This window comes from Schistocerca cancellata, chromosome 2 (genome assembly GCF_023864275.1).
Source record: "Schistocerca cancellata isolate TAMUIC-IGC-003103 chromosome 2, iqSchCanc2.1, whole genome shotgun sequence".
Classification (NCBI taxonomy): domain Eukaryota; kingdom Metazoa; phylum Arthropoda; class Insecta; order Orthoptera; family Acrididae; genus Schistocerca; species Schistocerca cancellata.
Window position 1 is genome coordinate 495707257 of NC_064627.1, and position 20642 is coordinate 495727898.

Below are 20642 nucleotides of genomic sequence, written 5' to 3' on the forward strand. Positions count from 1 at the left end.
TAAACTTCAGGAATGGGATCATGATCATAAGATTCATATGCAGAGGTGTCAGAAAGTGATGAAGCTTTTTTCTGTGGGAAGGATGACAATGTCTGGATTGGTTTTCAGGTTATGGATAGCTGTGTGTTCTATATGAGTGACTTCCAACTCAATAGAGAGCGATTTAGGAAAGAAAGGCGAGGTCAGCTTAGAAGTGAGGAATTCCTGGAAGATTACCAAGGATGACAGGCTGGAAGGACAGGAGGATCACAGGTTGGAGGCTGTGTGTGGTTTTGGTTGGCTGTTGTCTTTGGGGTGCATGGCAAAAAATTGTTTCCACTGCAGAGAATGAGTAAAGGAAAGAAGGTCCTTCACAACTCCAGCATGATTGAACTTAAGAGTTCGGCCTAATGGTGAGGCCCTTAGAGAGTATTGAGACTTTTGCAGTTTTGGTGAAATGTTGATGACAGTGCTACAGGATGGATGTTCAGGGGCAGTGTGTTTCATGGAGGCAGAGGAAATTTTTGGAGTTTTGAAGGCAGAGTATGTCAGCAGGGCATGAGGGGTTGGAGTGATAGGCTCTTTCTTGCCTATAGGTAATCCCTGTGGATGTAAGACAGGAATGGCTGGAACAGCTTCCTCTGATGTTGCTGAGAAGGCTGTTCCATTCCTTGATGGGCAGTGATAGGAAGCTGTTATCATAGAGTAATAGGATTTTGTGAAAGGAGTAAAGACTGTCAAATGTGGTTTGAGCTTCGATTGTATGATGATGAAGGTCCAGACTGGTGAGGGTGAAGAATTGATGGAATGGGAAAAGGTGAAGGTTCTTACTGTAGGATGGGTGACATCTTGAGATGCCAGTTTTAATGGTAAGCCCATTAGGAGAGATACCAAGTGCCAGAGAAAATTTCAGAAAGAGGACGTGTGATTCAAGTTTCTCTAGGGCAAAGAGAGTTTTCAGAATTGGCAGAGGTAGAATGAGCATGGATTCATGGTTGGGCAGGTGGAAGACAAAAGCAATGACTGAAAAGAATTGTTAAGAAAGGTTGAAGAGAGGAAGGTGAATTGACGTGGGCAGCAGTAAATAAACAATGCATTTACAAATAAACATATGTGATCAGCTAACAGTCAAATTGTGCCTCACAAGTTGGCAGCGGCAAATATGCTAAAAACAGCTCTGGAATAATATGTTTGAAAAGGGCTGTCACTGCAAGAGGAGCAAGTTGTAGTAGAGCACTCATTACTTTACTTTCAAATCCCAAATCTACAAATACATGGTCTTGAGAAAATCAGCCACATTATTCACCTCTCATCGTACCTGAGATGAGGGATATACTACCAAAAATTCTACCCACATCACCCAAAGTCATGTTCCACTACTCACCCAAACTACAGTATGTCCTTGTCCATTCCATCCCTATTCCAATCCTGCTCCAAATCCTGCACCCATGTTCATTCCCTTGTAGTGGCATAGATGGAAGACATGTCCCACACACACCCTCCAACCACAGTCCAGCCACAGGCATTTCGTACCTAATAAAAAGGAAGGGCTACATATGAAAGCAGCCATGTGATATATATCAAACAATGAAAAGTATAGGATGGAATATCAACAATATTATGAAGAGGGTAGATTGCTTCAGTTAGTATTCCGTAGAAATGTTGGAACACGTGAGGTAATACTGACCCTATGACTTATCTTAAAAGATAGATTAAGGAAAGGCAAACCTACATTTCTAGCATTTGTAGACTTAGAGAAAGCTTTTGACAATGTTGACTGGAATACTCTCTTTCAAATTCTGAAGGTGGCAGGGGTAAAAATACAGGGAGCGAAAGGCTATTTACAATCTGTACAGAAACCAGATGGCAGTTATAAGAGTCGAAGGACATCAAAGGGAAGCAGTGGTTGGGAAGGGAGTGAGACAGGGTTGTAGCCTATACCTGATGTTTTTCAATCTGTATATTGAGCAACCAGTAAAGGAAACAAAAGAATAATTCAGAGTAGGAATTAAAATCCATGGAGAAGAAATACAAATTTTGAGGTTCATCGATGACATTGTAATTCTATCAGAGACAGCAAAGGACCTGGAAGAGCAGTTGAACAGAATGGACAGTGACTTGAAAGGAGGATATAAGATGAACATCAACAAAAGCAAAACGAGGATAATTGAATGTAGTCGAATTAAGTCGGGTGATGCTGAGGGAATTACATTAGGAAATGAGACACTTAAAGTAGTAGATGAGTTTTGTTATTTGGGAAGTAAAATAACTGATGATGGTTGAAGTAGAGAGGGTATAAAATGTAGACTGGCTATGGCAAGGAAAGTGTTTCTGAAGAAGAGAAATTTGTTGACATCGAGTTTAGATTTAAGTGTCAGGAAGGCGTTTCTGAAAGTATTTGTATGGAGTGTAGCCATGTATGGAAGTGAAACGTGGACAATAAATAGTTTGGACAAGAAGAGAAGAGAAGCTTTCGAAATGTGGTGCTACAAAAGAATGCTGAAGATTATATGGGTAGGTCACATAACTAATGAGGAGGTACTGAGTAGAATTGGGGAGAAGAGAAATTTGTGGCACAACTTGACTGGAAGAAGGGATTGGGTGGTAGGATATGACATAAAAATGGTTCAAATGGCTCTGAGCACTATGGGACTTAACATCTGTGGTCATCAGTCCCCTAGAACTTAGAACTACTTAAACCTAACTAACCTAAGAACATCACACACATCCATGCCCGAGGCAGGATTCGAACCTGCGACCATAGCGGTCACACGGTTTCAGACTGAAGCACCTAGAACCACACGGCCACACTGGCCGGCCGATATGACATATCCTGAGGCATCAAGGGATCACCAGTTTAGTATAGGAGGGCAGTGTGGAGGGTAAAAATTGTAGAGGGAGACCAAGAGATGAATACACTAAGCAGATTCATAAGGATGTAGGTTGCAGTAGTTACTTGAAGAAGCTTGCACAGGATAGAGTAGCATGGCATGGAGAGCTACATGAAACCAGTCTCTGGACTGAAGACCACCACAACAACAACAGATAGCTTCTCACTATAAAAATGAGTTGCAGAGAGGCACAGTGAAAAGGCTGTTACACACTGAGATATTGGGCAAGGCCTTCTTCAGGAAAGAAAAGAAAGCACCCAAAGCACACACACAGTCACACAAGCAGGTACATCTCATGTATGCCTGACCCCTAACTCCAGCTGCTCTGGACAGACTGCAGCTGTCTGTGGAACACAAGCAGCATTCCAGAGTGGGCCAGGGAAGGGGGAGGGAATAGCAGGGTACAGGTAGGTTGGGAGAGAGAAGAACACTGTGTGGCAGAGCATGCAGGGACTAGAATGTGACAGGACAAGACTGCCAGATGCAGTGTCATGAGGCTGTGGGGGAGTTGAGGGGGAGTGGAAAATGAGAGGAGCAGAAAAGGATGCACTGTCAAAGACCAGTGCACAATTAGGGTGAGAGTACAAGATCTTGGAGGAGGTGATAGGATGGAGGGGGCAGAAACTGTTGGGTGTAGGGTGTGGGGCCAATAGGTTATCATAGGTTTAGGCTGGGATAATTTTGGGAGTGGATAATGAGTTGTAAGGGTAACTCCCATTTGTGGAGTTGAGATAGCTCGGGTAGTGAAATAACTATTAAAATCAAGCATATTACATTCAGCTGCATGCTGTGCCATAGGGGCAGTCCACTTTGCTCTTGGTGACAGTCTGGCAGTGGTCATTCATTCTGCTAGACAGTTGGCTGGTAGTCAAACCAATATAAAAACCTGTGCAGTGATCCAGCACAGCTAGTGCAGGACACTGTGGCTTTCACAGGAGGTCTGGCTTCTAATGGGCTAGGACAAGCCTGTAATGAGACTGGAATAGGAAGTACTGGGTGGGTAGATTGGGCAGGTCTTGCACGTGGATCTTCCACAGGAATATGATCCCTGTGAATTGACTAGGATGTTGTGGTGGTTGGGTGGGTGATAGAACACCACTTTAGGAGGCTTGGGAAGGATCTTGGGTATGATGTCCCTCATTTTATGGCATGATGATAGATAATTAAAAGAGTGAAAAGGATGTGGTTCAGTTGTTCCAGTCTGGGTTGGTATTGGGTGATGAAGGGGACACTCCCTTGTAACCAGTTCTTGGGGTGGTTGGTGGATTGGGGTTGTATACAGATATGGTACAGGAAACCTGTTTGTAGACTGTCTGTCTTGAAGGTTTTTGTGAGACTGTCAACATAATGGGCAAGAGAGTTCTTGCCACTGCAATTATGCTGCCCAGTGGCCATGTTGTATGGGAGTGACTTTTAGTGTGCAAGGGATGGCTGCTGTCAAAACACAGGTATGGTTGATATGTTTAAAGTGAGCAGAGCCACGGGTGGAGCCATCTGAGAAGAGGAAGTTAATTTCCAGAAGGGTGGCATGTTTTCACCCTCGATTGAGGAGAGCCAGGTGAAACAGACGGGAAGGCATATGAGTGGAGCCATCTGAGAGGCGGAGGTCAATGTTCAGGAAAGTGGCACGCTGGGTTGAGAAGAGCCAGGTGAAACAGATGGGAGAAAAGGTGTTGAGATTATGAAGGAATGAAAATAGGATGTTTTGGCCCCAAGTCCAGACCATATGTCTGACATATCCAGAAGAATCTGAATCAGATCAGGGGTTTGGGGTTTTAGGAGGCTAGGAAGGTTTTCTCTAAATGGTCCATAAACAGGTTGACATAGGTGGGTGCAATGTGGGTGCCCATGGCTGTGTTGTGGTTTTGTTTGTATACCTTCCCTTCAAAGGAGAAGTAGTTGTGTGTTAGGATAATGTTAGTAAAGTGTATAAGGAATGAGACAGTGGGTCTGAAATCTGAAGGACACTGGGAGAGGTAGTGTTCAACAGTGGCAAGACCATGGGCCTGAAGGATGCTGATGTTTGGGGAAGTGGCATCAACAGTGATGAGTAGGGATCCAGGAGGTAAAGGGGTGGGGATGTGGAAAGTCAGCAAAGGAACTGGTTGATATCTTCAAAGTGGAAGGCTAGATTTTGGACAATTGGTTGGTTGTGTTGATCAATGAGGGCCAAAATTACTTTGGTGGGGCACAATAACAAGTTACAATGGGGTGTCCAGGACCATTGGTTTTGTGGATTTTGGGAAGCATGCAGAAAGTGGGTGTTTAAGGTGTCGTAGAGGTGTGCCACACTCTGCCAACATACCCCAGTCTTTTCCCCTTCTCTGAACCTCTTTTTTCCACTCCCTATATCCGCTCCCTCCAAACCTCTCCCCTACGGCTACCTGATGCTGTGCCTGGCAGCCTTGTCCTGCCGCCTTCTAGTCCCTGTGTGCTCTGCCAGACAGCACCTAGTAGGCTTTGACTGAAAGCTCAGTGTGTAACAGTCTTTTTGTTATGCCTATCTTCAACTCAGAGAGTCACATTTATGGTGGGTAGCAATTTATCCTGTTCATAATGTTGTTCTCATTATACATCAGCTATACTGCAATTATTGTACAGCATTACAATTGGGCATGACAAGTAACCAACTGTCTACTCACATGAGTGGCCACCAACAAAATGTGGTAAACTGCAGAATTGACCACCCAGTTGCCAAAAATGATGCACATCACAACACAAATGACTTCCACAGCTGTTTCACCTCACGAGGCTTTGGGATACACACTTTCTCCACAAGTTTCTCTCAACTACACAGGTGGCAATTGTCTAGCCAGGATATCCTACATTATCACAGTCATCTTGACTTAAACGTCCACTAACCTGTTATTCATTGCCCTATCTTACCTTTTTTCCTTCTCTCTTCTGCTCTCTCCTATCCCCCCCCCCCCTTCCCCACCTATTTCCCTTTTTTTCTCTTTGTGCTTCCTGTCTTCCTTTTCATTTCCATCTATCTCTCATTCCCTTTCCCACCCTCTCCATCCTCTATCACTTATACACCCTACCCTCTGAAATCCTTTAGTTGTGCGGTCAGTGAGTCATCTGTCAAAAGACCTGCCCCACACTATCCTGCTACCCCCTCCTTGCCTCATGTGTCCTTCCTTACCATCTTCTCTTCTCCACCCACCTAGGCCACTGCCCTTAATAATCAATAACCAGTCGCAGTGTGGAAGTGTGACTTTGGGCACCTGTTTAGTTGTGTTCATGACTGCATGTACTATTTGGAGAAAGAGAGCAATAGCTTGAAAGCTAATGTGTGAATTGTTTTCTGTTATTTGCCTCACTACAGTCCAGTATAGGTGAGCAGTTGCCTTTCCTGTATATTATGTACTGTTCCATCCAGGAGTTTCCTTTATTGTTAAATAATGTTGTGATTATTTCTTGTCCCACAATTCATAGTTTATGGGCTTACTTATGAAACAAGAGTATGCAGGTCATTACAAAGCAAATATATATGCTAAGGCTTGTAGTCAAGATAACTTAGTCATACAATGCAAAACTCCACTATTTTGTTGCTTGTAATAATGATGGATTGTCAGAGTCCACTTTATCTACTTGCTTGTAATAATGATGGGTTATTAGAGCCCACTTTATTTGCTTGCACTTTGTATTGGTGAACTGTTATAAATGAGCTCAGATTGAGTAAGGAGGACAGTTAGTTAAACATCTGATCTGCCAGTTGTTTTATTCAAATGGTTGAAATGGCTCTGAGCACTATGGGACTTAGCATCTGAGGTTGTCAGTCCCCTAGAACTTAGAACTACTTGAACCTAACTAACCTAAGGACATCACACACATCCATGCCCGAGGTAGGATTCGAACCTGCGACCGCAGCGGTCGCGCGGTTCCAGACTGAAGCGCCTAGAACTGCTCATCCACACCGGCCGACAGTTGTTTTATTGTTGTACTGTAATGTGATATTAGCATTCATCCCATGTCTTAATCGATGAACTAAAAGCATTTTCATTTTAAGGTGCAAATGGTCTTGCCAATCCACGGGACTTTCTCACACCTGTTGCATGGTTTGAAGACCGTTCAGTTGAAGAAAATCAGTACCGAGTTATTAGTAAATTCCAAGGACATCTGTTTGTTGCTCAGCAAGGGCACAGCCCTTTTGATGTCGTTGCATGGCATGGGAATTATGTGCCATATAAATATGACTTGTCTCTCTTCATGGTTATCAATGCAGTGCAGTTTGATCATTGTGTAAGTATTTTTTTAATTCCACTTCTTTATTTTTTTAAAGTAAAAAACAAGTGCTTCACAAATATTTCACAATAATAATCCTCTGTCACCATTAAAGAGAGTATAGTTAATGTAGTATAGAAAGACACCACAGAAGGGTAGTGGTGGTCTGTCCTTTCATAATTATATACCTGAAACTTAATGTTGCTTCCCACTAGCTGGTACAATCACATGGGCCAAAGGCTAACATACAGGAGAAGAAACCAGGGAATACTATCAAAAGTGCAAGTAACTCTCTATCATAAAGTGTAAACTAGAGCATGAAATTCTGCTATCTCTGTATTCTTGTCAGGACTACAGTAAACATATCAATCAAAGGAAAAAAAATTACATTGATATTATAGATATTTATGTGTAATTACTTTACTCAGCAATTAAATGAGAAATCAGATGCTACTGCAGTTTGTGTCCTGTCATAGGCAAATACTACTGTAAACGTGATTGAAGTTTCTGATAATGAGAAATGAGAAGGAGCAATCTGTATGCACTTTAAAGAAATGTTTTACAGCCAAGATTGTGTTCAAAATTGTTTTTCATTGACCAGTTTCTACAGATAAGACTGTCATTTTTAGATCTTCAAAAACTTTTTCGGTTATATGTCATGTTCCACTGTGTGCTCATTAGTCATGCCATGTTAACATTTTAGTGGAAAGTATATTACACACTCCACAAAGGTTTGTCAAAAATAAAATTACAAACAGGTTTGTCACCAGTAAAAATACCTTGTGGAGCTTGGCATGTCTACATATGTATCACTCCTTTGGTGCTTGTCAATTGTTAAAATCAGCAATATATAATAACAGTGCACATTTATGCCAATGTTTACATTTACATGATGAGTTTAGCTTGTCTCGGAAATACGTAGCGCAATTATGCACTATGTATTTCGAGTGAGTTGTAATTTTATTTTTGACTAACCTATATGGAATGTGTGTATACTCTACACTAAAATGGAGCTACTAGTACAATGAGTTGTGAAAAAATGGTTTCAGTCTCATCTCCATAGCAGGAGACATATAGCAGAAATTACCTCAGCCAACATTGACAACCAAATTATTGCTTACAGATGTGATTTTCAGACTGTACAAACTGGTGTACAATTTTCGAGGCTCTTATTTCTTATTTGTGTAAATGTATGTAAACAAAATAGAAAATACTAACACTAACCATAAGAAAAATGTATCTTATCCAGAAAAGCAAGAAAACAACCAGAATAAACCAGTGTCAAGATGACCAGAGATAATAAATGGTGCTGGCTGAGCTTTTGTATAAAGTATACTAAGACAGACTAATGAAGATTATATGTTACTGCAAGAATTCAGTCATACATTCATCATGTTCTGTAAATCCCATTAAAAGGAGAACCTTCAGGGATGTGGAACAAGTCAATGCACACATTAACAAAAGATTAGGAAATCATAGAAACTTAATCCATGTACTGCATTAAAAAAAAGTCTATCACAATACTCCATAATGCTATTCGTACTTGCATTATCTAAATTTAATCAGATTTAATTAATCAATGAATAAATTAATAATATCAAATTTAATTTAATTAATTTATGCTACTTTGGAAAAAGGCTCCTGCCTCATCTGTTATACTAAACAGCTGCTGCTTATCTGCACTGGTAGCCTTATATTTACTGGATTACAGTGATATTTTGTAAAGAAAATATTTATGCACACCTGAAAACACAGCCATATTTACAGAATGTGTGCAATTTCTTATTATACTACTCACTTCCACTTAATAAACAATTTTTTTTCTTTTGTCACTATCCTGGGAGACAATTCTGTACAGTAACATGGGAATGAAAGTGTGTTGAATAAGGCAATGCTCTTGTCTCAGGTCTCTAATGAGAAATGCTTCTTATGCTAAAACGTGGTGAACAGAGCTTCTTTATTAGTTTATCTTTGTGATGAGTTTATTTTAACTTGTTATCCAACTAGATCTCAGTGATTTTACTCAGTGTGTCTCGTTTAGTGTAAGATCATCAATGTCTACTTCTGGTGCTCATGTTTGTTTGAAATCTCATAAAATATGAGGTTTTTTTGTCAAGAGGAAAATTCATACATGAAAACTATAAAATTATGAAACATAATTGCTGTTCATTACACTTATCTGAAGGAAGAAAAATATTAACTACTGCCAATAAACACATATAACAGTGAATGACACCATTGTATCTTCCTGAACAATTAGTTCCTTCCTGAGGGAGAAGAGACAGATACAATGGGGAAGATTAAAAAGGAAGTGCAGGTCTCTCTCACACCAGGATGAGAGGGCATCACCTGTTGTGTGGGCAAGGGTAGACAAGCATGATGAAGGAGGTGCAATAGAAAGTAGGAAGTCATACATAGTACATTGGTAATCAATGTTTCAGTTTAGAGATGATAAAGACATATTGAGGGATAAAGACAAAATGAGGATAGAAATGAATGGCACAGTTAAGAACTAGGAGGAAAAATGATTAAGAGATAAATAACTAAGTGAAAGAAGGAAGTGAGGGCAACAAATAAGAAAAAATAAAAGCATTAGCTGAGGGGATCCAAATAACTAAATAACTCATGTGGTGTAGCAGGCACTCAGATTCTTTGAGTCATGCTGTAGAACTTGTTCAGGAACTGAGAACTGGGCGACCCATGGCTGGCAGCTCTTTTAAGGCTATTTATGTATGGGTTTTGTGTTGCAGGATTGCTGGATCCAATGATCCCCTAGAGTGTGGAGCACAAAACATAAATATTGGGGCATATGTGTAAAGGAAACACCCATGGGGAAGGGAGAGCGTGTTTAAACTGAAACCATACCTTACATAACATTAGTAACTGAATTCTTCGAGCCAGTGAGGGGGGCGGATGATCCTGCCTGACCGGGCAAATCCTCGTACAGCAGTTGAGGGATCTAGGACGGGATGGTGGGTTGTGACGAGCCAGGGTAGTGAACCTGAATGGCTGTTACAGTACGTGGGACTTTTACCATTGATGGTCAATACCAACAGGCAAGGGGACAGATTGGAGAAGTAGAATGTGGGTTAAGTTGTCATTGGGGATGCTGGCTCATTTGTAGAAGATACACACGTTATCCAGATGCATAACAAAAAACACTTTAGAGCTGCAAAGAAAATCTGTGTTGACATTCACTACCTCTTCCGTATACGGGTTGACAGAATCTCTACAAGAGTCGATGGTGGTGGCATCACACATTCCGATGCTGGCCCCTGATACATCACTAAATCCTAACAAGGGAGAAGTGGGGGGCTGCCTACAGGAGTGGGAGTCATCACACTCGTCACTCTCTAGTGGAATGTCACAAGCACCTGTAGCACTGTCACATGACTGGGAGTGGGTTACGTCACATGTGCAGGAATGGGCGTCACTTACCCGCAGACCATCCATAGATGCCTCATGCGACGCAGGTGTAGCAGGATGTGCGGGCTGACCGGGTGCAGTATCAGGCAGTTCTCCCAGAGCCCACACCAGTTTGAGGTGGCAGACAGTTACCATTTGAGGTGTGCCATTAATGAACACTTCACAAGTGTTGGTACGCTGTGATATGACTCTGTGTGGGCTCGAGTATAGAATTCGGAGTGCCAGTTGGACGGTGTCACCACGCACCATGATGTGAGTGCACAATGCCAAGTCCTTATGCAGAAATATGGGAGGGAATGAGTGCGGTCGAGGAGGGGGTACACGAATGTTAGTTATTAGCTCCTTAACATGCCCAACAAATGTGGCAGATTTGATCTGGAGGAAGTGAAGGCTCGACCAGCTCTGCTGGGAGTGTGATGGGTTCTCTGTACAGTACTTCTGCCAGGGATGTGCCAAGGTCCTCTTTGTACGCAGGCCGAATGTCTAACATTACCCATGGTAAGGCGTCGGCCCACTCACCTCGGTGGCACATCAGGGAAGCTTTAAGTTTTCAGTGCCAGCATTCGATAAGCCCATTGCTCTGGGGATGGTATGCTGTAGTCCTAAATTATTTCACCACACAGTTCACAAAGCTGTTGGAAGAGGGCAGACTCGAACTGGCGGCCCTGGTCAGTGGTGATAGAAACTGCAGCATAAGTGCAAGATCTACATTAATAAAAGGGCTCGGGCCACTGAGTAGTGAGAGGAATTACCTCTACCCAGCAGGTAAACTTGTCAGTGGTAGACAGTATGTAATGGAAGGGGCCTGAGGGGGTAAGGGCCCAACGATATCGATGTGTATATGCTGGAATCTTCTTTTTTCCACATTGAATGTACCCATGGGGGGCTGTGCATGACATGCTACTTTTGCATGCTGACAAGCCACATACCTTCACGCCCAAATGCGACATTGTTTTACTACCCCAGGCCAAATGAAACGTTCAGATACCAGACGTGTGGTGGTGCCTATAACAGGATGTGCCAAATCATGGATACTATTAAAAGTGTCCCGTTGGAGAGGTGAAGGAATTGCCAGATGTATGTGTCCTGTTGAAATGTCGCACCAGATGGGTGATGAAAGCCCAGGAAGTGTCCATAACTCTAGTTTGAATCCTGTTTTAACATCGGAGTGCAATGCGGCAAGTTCAGTATCCTCTGTTTGCAATGTATGGAGTTCACTGAGGTCCAGTTGTGAAGATAAAACCAACACATGAGATAGAAAATCGGCAGCGACGTTGTCTGCCCCTCTGACGTAACGCATTTCATCCATCAACTGACATATGAGGTCCATATGCTGAAAACGTCTTGGAGATGAGTCCTTCCCTCGCTTACAGAAAGTATAACCAGTGGTTCGTGGTCATTGAATACCACGAGATGGCGACTTTATATATCATCTTGTAAATATATGGTAGCGGCATAAATAGCAAATAGTTCCCAGTCAAAGGTCGACCATTTATGTTGGGAAGCAGACAGTTTGTGGGAGAAAAATTTGAGCGGCTGTACAACAGAACCCACGGATTGCTGAAGTACCGCCCCCACTGTTGTATCACTCACGTCTGTAGTAAGTGAGATGGGAGCATCAACAATGGGGTGAGTGAGCGTAATGGCTGTCTGTAGGGCCAACTTTAGGTTATCAAATGGGTGACACATATCTGGAGTCCACGTGACCGCCTGAGACCCTGAAGTGAGAGCATCCGTTAGTGGGGCTTGTATGTTGGTGGCGTGGGGGATGTGTCTGCGGTAGTAATTTACCGTTCCTAGGTAGTGGCAGAGACCCTGAAAATCTTCGGGCAAAGGCACCATACTAATGGCCTTGACCCATTCTGGTAGGGGGTGGATGCTGTCAACAGAAATCCCATGGCTCAGAAAAGTGACACTAGTGCGGCAAAGTTGTTACTTATCATTGTTCACTGTGACACCGTTTGCTTGTAATAGTTGTAATACTGTATTTAAATGAAGTTCATGTTCCTAGAGGGAGGAAGAAAAAATTAACAAGTCATCCAGGTACACACATGCAAAGTCCAGTTTTCCAACCAATGAGTTGATGAACTGTTGCCACGTCTGTTCAGCATTTTTAAACACTCAAACAACCCAAATGTGGTGATGATAGCGGTTTTTTCAATGTCCTTCGGTGGCATTGGCAGTTGGTGGTATGTCTTGTGACAGTTGATTACACTGAAAATTTGTGCCCCATGCAGTTGGGCAGCAAAGTCTTGAATATTTGGGATGGGATAATTATCTAGAATTGTTCTGGTGTTAAGCGCCTGATAGTCACCGAAGAGGCAGAAAGTGTCATCTGTCTTGGGCACCAAATGAATGGGTGACGACCAACTACTAAAGGAAGGGAGAACAGTCTTACTGTCTAAAAGTTCCTGAATAATAGCTTTGGTGTGTTTAAGTTTTTCCAGGTTTAAATGCCTAGCCTTTGCACGTACCAGTGGACCTTCTGTGGTATTGATTCTATGGACAGTACCGTTGTTAATCATGAACACTGATGGGGATGATGGACCCACAACCGATGCAGTATGGCAAACCTGTAATGCTCACACTTGTGTGTCTCAGGCCAACAGGTCAGTAGCAGTGGCAGTGATGCAAAATCCGGAGTTCTGGGAAAAACATGAAATTTCCTGTCTTGAGCATCCAGCTCAATTTGTACCACCACTGATTCGGTTGTACAGTTCACACTGGCCGTTGGGAAACCCATAAACATAGTCAATGGCGTTTGAGCACATTGTGTCAGCCGTTGTTGAGCACTCAGAACATGTGGAAAGTTCATATTCAATGTAAAATGTTCCCATTCAAAGTTTTGTGTGCAAAAAACATTCTGTTGGTACAGAACACTGCTACATGACTGCTGACTCATGTATGGTAACGAAAAGTTGTTGTTCATATCTGATGCTGGCACACATGGCTGTGGGAATGTAGAAGCACTGTCCTGTTGAGTACAGCTAGTCGGTGTGTTCACAAACTGCATCGAACTATTGCGAACACAAGGTGGATGATTGGAAAACAATGCCAAAGTGTCTGTTGGAAAACCTAGTTGACACGTGTGCGGTGTAGCGGGTGGCAAGCAATCCATTGTGTACCGTTCATGGTACAAGAGTTCGTCATAGCACTCGCGAACAAAATTTGGGGTCACCAGTATGGGTTTAGTGTTGTAGGATTGCCAGATCCAATGATGTACACTATAATATATGTAATAAGCACTATTTTATTACTCAGAAGCACACATATACAGTTATATACATTCTTGATTCTCAGTGCACTGCTCGCAAAGAACTTGCCAAACAAAGATATTGCACGCAAGTTGGTCAATAGTGGCCACATATGCTTTCAGCTAGTGTTGTGATGCTCATTTCCATGTGTAAAATGCTGTGCAGTGCTGTCTTAGTTGATAAACAGCATATGTGGTTGCATAAATTGCTCTGCCTTTGATACTGTATGATTTACCAGTGGTAGGGCTGAATTACTTGCTATTGAATGGGTACAGGTTCAGGGTAGAAATCTTGGAGTAGGTGATAATGGTTTGGGAATGACATATGGTATGTCTGGGATGTTATGAAGGTTAAGAGTGTGAGGGAAGGTGACAGTAGGTGGTGTGTGGAGGACATCAGGGAGTGAATATCTCATTTCAGGGTTTGATTTAAGATGGTACAGTCTAATGTATTGAGGTAGTCAAAGCCTGGGTGGTGCTTTGTGACACTCGAGGGAAGTCTTGAACTAAGGACCTCTCGCTCCGAAGCTGCTCACGCTAACCACGAGACCACGGCGCTACTGGTGCTTTGTGACAAGGGGGATGCTTAAGAGGTTTTGGAAGTGGGGGCTGTATTAGTCAAAGGGTGAGAGAGGGAGACTATCCAACTGATGTTTTTGCATAGAATTTGGGGTAGTTATGGAAGAATAAAGACTAGGAAAGATTTTTGGTGTCAACATTCATGAGTTTCGTGGTGGAGCAGGTACATTTGCCACAGTTGCCTATGTTATAGGGATGTATAGGATATTGAGGGCATGATGGGTAAATGTTGGAAGGCAGGCAGTGAAACAATAAATTATTAAAACTACAGAATAATGAAAGGGCTCATCCTGGGGCCAGAGATAAAGAGTGACTGCCAGCCTAGGAATATGAAACAGGAGAGAACAGGGCCAGAGGCATGGGCCAACTGCTCTGACTGAAGGTTCCAAAATGAGAGGGAGACATTACTGTACTCTGTGCCCCAGGTTTCTCCAGTGGGCACAATGGGACATGCTTCCAACTCTTGCTACCACCTCACAGAAATATTCAATGGAACCAGGAGTACCTATAAATAAGTCCAGCACAGCTATATGTAAAACATCAGGAATGAAAAGGTTTCATAGACCATGACCATACAACCCAGAAGATTTATGAGCAGTTCAGACATCTGGTTGTGAAAGCCTTCATTGTAAAATCTGTATGAAAAAAAATGGTTCAAATGGCTCTGAGCACTATGGGACTTAACAGCTGTGGTCATCAGTCCCCTAGAACTTAGAACTACTTAAACCTAACTAACCTAAGTACATCACACACATCCATGCCCGAGGCAGGATTCGAACCTGCGACCGTAGCGGTCACGCGGTTCCAGACTGAAGCGCCTAGAACCGCACGGCCACACCGGCCGGCAAATCTGTATGAAGCCAGGGGATTCAGTTTCTGGGTATTGAAGAATGCATCTTCCTGGTGGCCCATGAAAAGATTGGCAGAGGACAGAGTCATGCTGGTTTTGGTTTTGTACCATCACCTTTTCCACCTTCATCATAGTTTTTACTGCACTACTCAGTTCATCTCTCTACATCATACTACTTCTCCTTCCTCCTATCATATCTGGACTGAAGCTGAGACAGTACTTACCAGTGTACTTTGTTTGACCTCACTCTATCTGGCTCCTCCTTGCTCATATCTCTCCTTGCCCTCACAGCAGGTGGGATCCTCTGAATCTCTATTCTTAGTAACTTTCCCCTCCTTTCCAGCCATCACTCATCAATGCTCCCCTTCCTCCTTAACAAAAAAACAAAAAAAAAATAATTCAATGTTTTTCTACTTTTAGATGTGCTTATCAGCAGCACTGGAATGTGAGCTTTGGAATTTGTAATTAAACAGTTTTTCATGTGAATTTCTCTGTTGACACAGTCAAAATGAATATGTTTAAGCAGATCTAGAATTCTGTACCATCTCCGAACTTTTCTAGAAGTTACTTCCAAATATTTGTTAGATACGACTCATTTTAGTAATGAGTCATAAATATGGCAGTCAAAGGATACTAAACAAAGCAATTGTGCTGAAGGCATGTGTGGGACTGGAATAGGAGCATGGAAGGGGATAAAGGCAGGTGGAGGACAAACACTAATCAAGGTTGAGACCAGGGGGCTACAGGAATTAAGGATAAGGTCCAGGGAGTGTTCTCCTCTAGCTGTCTCCTGGACATATTTTAGCAGTGGCCATTCATGCAAACAGTTAGTTTGTTAGTGGTCATGCCCAAGTAGAATGCCAAACAGTGGTTGCAGTTAGGTTCATAGACCACGTGGCTGCTTTCCCAGGAGGAACTGCTTTCAGTAGGATAGGGAACGCCTCTGACAAAACTACTTTACCTCTGTACCATTTTTTCAAACAGATGCTATCATCACTAAACTGTGCAGAAGAAGTACACATCCATGGTAAATAATAACAGTGGTAGTTTCCCCTTTCTTTTAGTTGTTCATCATTCCAACACAAGAAGGCCATGGTGGCTAATGTTTCAAGGCCAGATCAATCAGTCATCCTGACTATTGCCCCTGCAACTACTGAATAGGCTGTTGGCAGGGACTGTAGATTAGATATTTACTAGATTACAGTGATATTTTGTAAAGAAAATATTTATGTACACCTGAAAACACTGAGCCATATTTACAGAATGTATGCAGTTTCTTATTATACTGCTCACTTCCACATAAGCCACTGCAGCATGTTCCATGGTTTGTGCAGAGAAGTCTGAAACTAACTGTTGAATTTTTTAAATTATTGAATGAATCTTCCCTCTCTCCTATATAATATTGATGATACATTACATATGGTTAAGCAATTGTTCACTAATGAAAAGGAATCTGCTTCATGCAGTCTTGTTGTGGAGAAAATGATCATATTTCCTAATTGTTAAAGTTATTTACAGCTTTCTGTATGTCATTACCTGCAGACTGTTTATAATGGTTAGATCAATAGGTTTTCACTTGATTTTTCAGTTAGTTTAATTATTATATACAATATTTAGCCTGTAGAATGTACTTACATGTTTGTATTAGGCCATTTAATTCCTATAATTCAGTGACATGCTAGTATCTTGAATAAACACTTTATAAAAATCTTCATATTAAGCCTCCATGAAAGTTTTCTACATAAATGTATCTAAAAGCTAGTCTGTATTTGTTATCATGTGCATTAACCGTTTGAAATGAGGTTAACACAATTACTTAAAACATTCTTAGTATTTGCATTAATGCTGAAATAAAATAACAAACTAACTTGTCTTCAACAGTGCTGTTAAATAGGTTTATTATAAGTAGAGTTCTTTCTGAAACAGAAAAGTGTTATTTCTGACTACAGGCATTCATGTAAATTAAAACATCTAACAAACATCATATGCAACAAAAACACATGAATATAATTTCACTCTGTTAAGTAAACTTCACTGTTTCTTCTAATTGCAGGATCCATCAATCTTCACTGTACTTACTTGCCCTTCAAACAAACCAGGAACAGCTATTGCTGATTTTGTCATCTTCCCACCTAGATGGTCGGTGCAAGAGCATACATTTCGTCCTCCTTATTATCACAGTATGTATGAACCATATTCAAATATTATTAAATAAATTTTGTTTTAAATTATTAATAATTTATTTGCTACAGAGATAATATAATTTTGCCAAACTTAAAATTCATTTCTATAAAATTCATTTCTGCTTAAAAAGTCCTCAAAGATACGAGATTTTGTGTGATAAAAAGTAAAATATTGCAGGCTTTATTTATTGCAATAAAATAAACAAGGAGTGTTTAAACAACACTTCACTAATTCTGAAAATTAATGTTACATAAATTAAATTGTAAATTTTATATGATTTGTGCCTTAAACATAAGGGTTTCAGAGATCCCACCTCATAGTATATTTTGCAGAAAAGTCACCTCATGAGTGAAGGGTTAACAAAGGGCCACCCTTTCTGCAGTTGGTGGGTGCATGTGAGTGTCTCTGTGTGTGAAAGTGTTCACTTAGACTACAAAAATAGTGGTAGCTCAAAAGTTAGCAATATGTGCCATAAATGAAGCAGCTCCACATAAATGGATACCTTTCCATATTTGTTTTGGTTTATAGAAAAGTGAAATAATTAACTCAGTCCAGTTTCTTTTGATTAGTTTTGTGCTTTTCCTACAAGGTGGGCAATTATCTGTAATTGTTATAACCACATTTTTCAGTTGTGGGCTCTTGATAACTGGGTCTCATGATTATTTGTAAAGAATAGCTGTTGACAGAATGAGTGAAGACCATATTCTCATCCTGTTTCTCAACCAAACTTCTTTCTTCTATCTGCTTCTTCCCCCCCCCCCCCCCCCCCCCCCCCCACGCACACACTTAAATAAGATTTTATATTGAACTGATTTTATTGAGTTTTTTGAGTGCATTGCTTTGATGAATCTCTTCACCAAATATGTTCCTTTAGTAGTACTAATCCCATGTACCTCATGGTAGAGCCCTTGATTGTACATTTTAGAAGTACTAGAAGGGGAACATAGGTTACACTGAAAGTTTTAGTCGTTAATGGAGCTGCACTTTATGGCTTCGTTGGTTAAAGCAATTGTTTATGACAAGGAGGCTGCTCCAGGTCCTAATCCTGGTGTGGCATAGATTATCAACTGTCAAAGCACCTATATCAATGACGAATTCATTATATGCAGTTGCATGAATCACCTTACATCTTGATCAACTTCTTAAAGTACAAGAATGTGTATCTGACACACGTGGTGACAAGGAAATAGTACAACCATAATCAATTGAGCAGTTGGAAAAAAAACACAATTTAGGTGCTGAATAACCATTTTGGTACATTGGATTGCATTCCATCATATTTTGTGCATATATGAATATTTGATGATAAAAATACATCTTCAAAATTTTGTGACTGTACAACAAATATATTAATGTAAACAGTATCAGCTTCAGAATATTATTGCTATCTCAATTAAACTATTCTTTGTACCACTGCTGCAAAAATCTGAATTCCATAATATTCAAATACCTATTTACTTTCTGTCATACTTATGTGACAATGAGATCAGCACAACAATTGGAAAGAGTACTCATATTAATATACTTATAACTGCTTCTGTTTGGTATCAATGATATTCTGCTTTCATGTACACAGCAACTCATTTTACCAACAACCACATAATTACTCTTACTGTTGTTACTGGAAATAACAGCTAAGTTACTTTAGGCTAGATGCTGTAATTGTATTGTAGTTTTAAAATGAAGTAAGCTCATCAAGTGTGTCTGAAATGACTCTTTAATCAATTGTATTAATGCCTGTACATTATTCTTTGGGAATCTATCATGTTTTGAAGGAGTATTTCAAATTTGGTTTCCTCCTCAGCACTTCCACACATACTATGTGTTAAGGCAAGGAGTAATACACACAAACATCCATATGTCATCAATGATAACATTTTAAAACACCCACACCTTTTTTTTCAAAGGTTTTCTTTTGTTTACAAGTTGATACTACACTGGGAAAACATTTCTCAGTTGTTCAAGTTGTAGCAGTGATGGATAAAACAACGGAACAGTTACTATGTGTTCAATAGAACTTGGCCCTTTCCTGGGAGCAAAGGAATCAGAAGAACCTGCATGACTTCGGGCTGGTATGAACGAATGAATGAGTGAATGAAATTGAATGAATGAATGAATGAAATTTTATTGTCATTTAGCTATGCAGTTTCCACCCATTTCCAACATTATAACATAAGCTATTATACAATAAACCATACACTAGCTTTGTAGCAGGCACTGTGAATGCAATGTTGATTCTAGTGTCCTACCTGTCTTGTGAGAAAGAGGTGGGGCTTGTTTCCGCTGTACCTCCCCTCCCCACATGCGTATGTTCCCTGCATCCCTTGAAAAAAGGCCAAGTTACATTGTGTGCATAGTAACTAGATAGTCTTTTGCCTCAAAATAAAAGAAAGTGATGATTGAGACAGTACAGTATGGTAGATTAAATATATTACAACTGATTATTTTTTCTCTTGTATCATGGCCCTGCTGAACACTTACCTGTTACTTAGTTTGCATCTTTTGTATTTTTGCAGACAGGGGAAACTTCTCATTCATTAAGAACACAGCTCATCTTCCATTGTTTCATGTTTTTGTTGATTAGACTTATTTTGCTCCAGTCTCTGCCACTGTAAATGCACTTTCTGCCTAATGAATATTGTCTCTAGCTGACATGAAATAACTTGAAATTTGATAAGACCACTCATTTACACTCCATGTTAACAACCTGAGAAGTAATATTATTTGTATTTTAAGCAGATATTTTTATATGCACAAGTTTACTTTGTACATTTGTGTGTGAGTGTGTGTGTGTGTGTGTGTGTGTGTGTGTGTGTGTGTGTTGGGGCTTATGGGTGCTCAACATCGAGGTCATCAGCGCCCTGACACACATTAAAAGGAACGAATGTGGAGAGACCTAATAAAACTGAAAATTACACTCAAAGAAAGCAGGAAAAGAAGGAAAATACTACATAAGAAAGTAAAACCGAAGGAAAGGGAAAACATAGCAACAAGAATGCCACACAAAATTGTCATTGGCTGGCCACTTACATAAAATATGGGCGAGCTTGTCACACAGTGAGCAAATTAAAATCCTCTCCCTAAAATCTTTGTAAAAACATTTGACATGGCACAGAACTTTAAAACTTTAACCACATTCATCTGAGTGTTGCCTAAAAGAGATGGCAGGTCCGCTGGCAAGTCAGCCGCGGCGCGCTGGTCAGAAAATAAAACACAATCCAATAAAACGTGGCGCACAGTGACCTGAACGCCA

At 40.9% G+C, this 20642-nt stretch overlaps 1 protein-coding gene across 1 annotated transcript in view; it reads left to right on the forward strand.

Moving 5' to 3' along the window:
• The window catches only part of LOC126162030 (homogentisate 1,2-dioxygenase), a 113016-nt gene that overhangs the window by 72224 nt on the left and 20150 nt on the right, over window positions 1-20642 (forward strand). The window contains exons 7-8 of the mRNA XM_049918253.1: window positions 6883-7115; window positions 17259-17385. Of these exons, the coding sequence (XP_049774210.1) occupies window positions 6883-7115; window positions 17259-17385 (360 nt within the window). The remainder of the gene's footprint in view (window positions 1-6882; window positions 7116-17258; window positions 17386-20642) is intronic.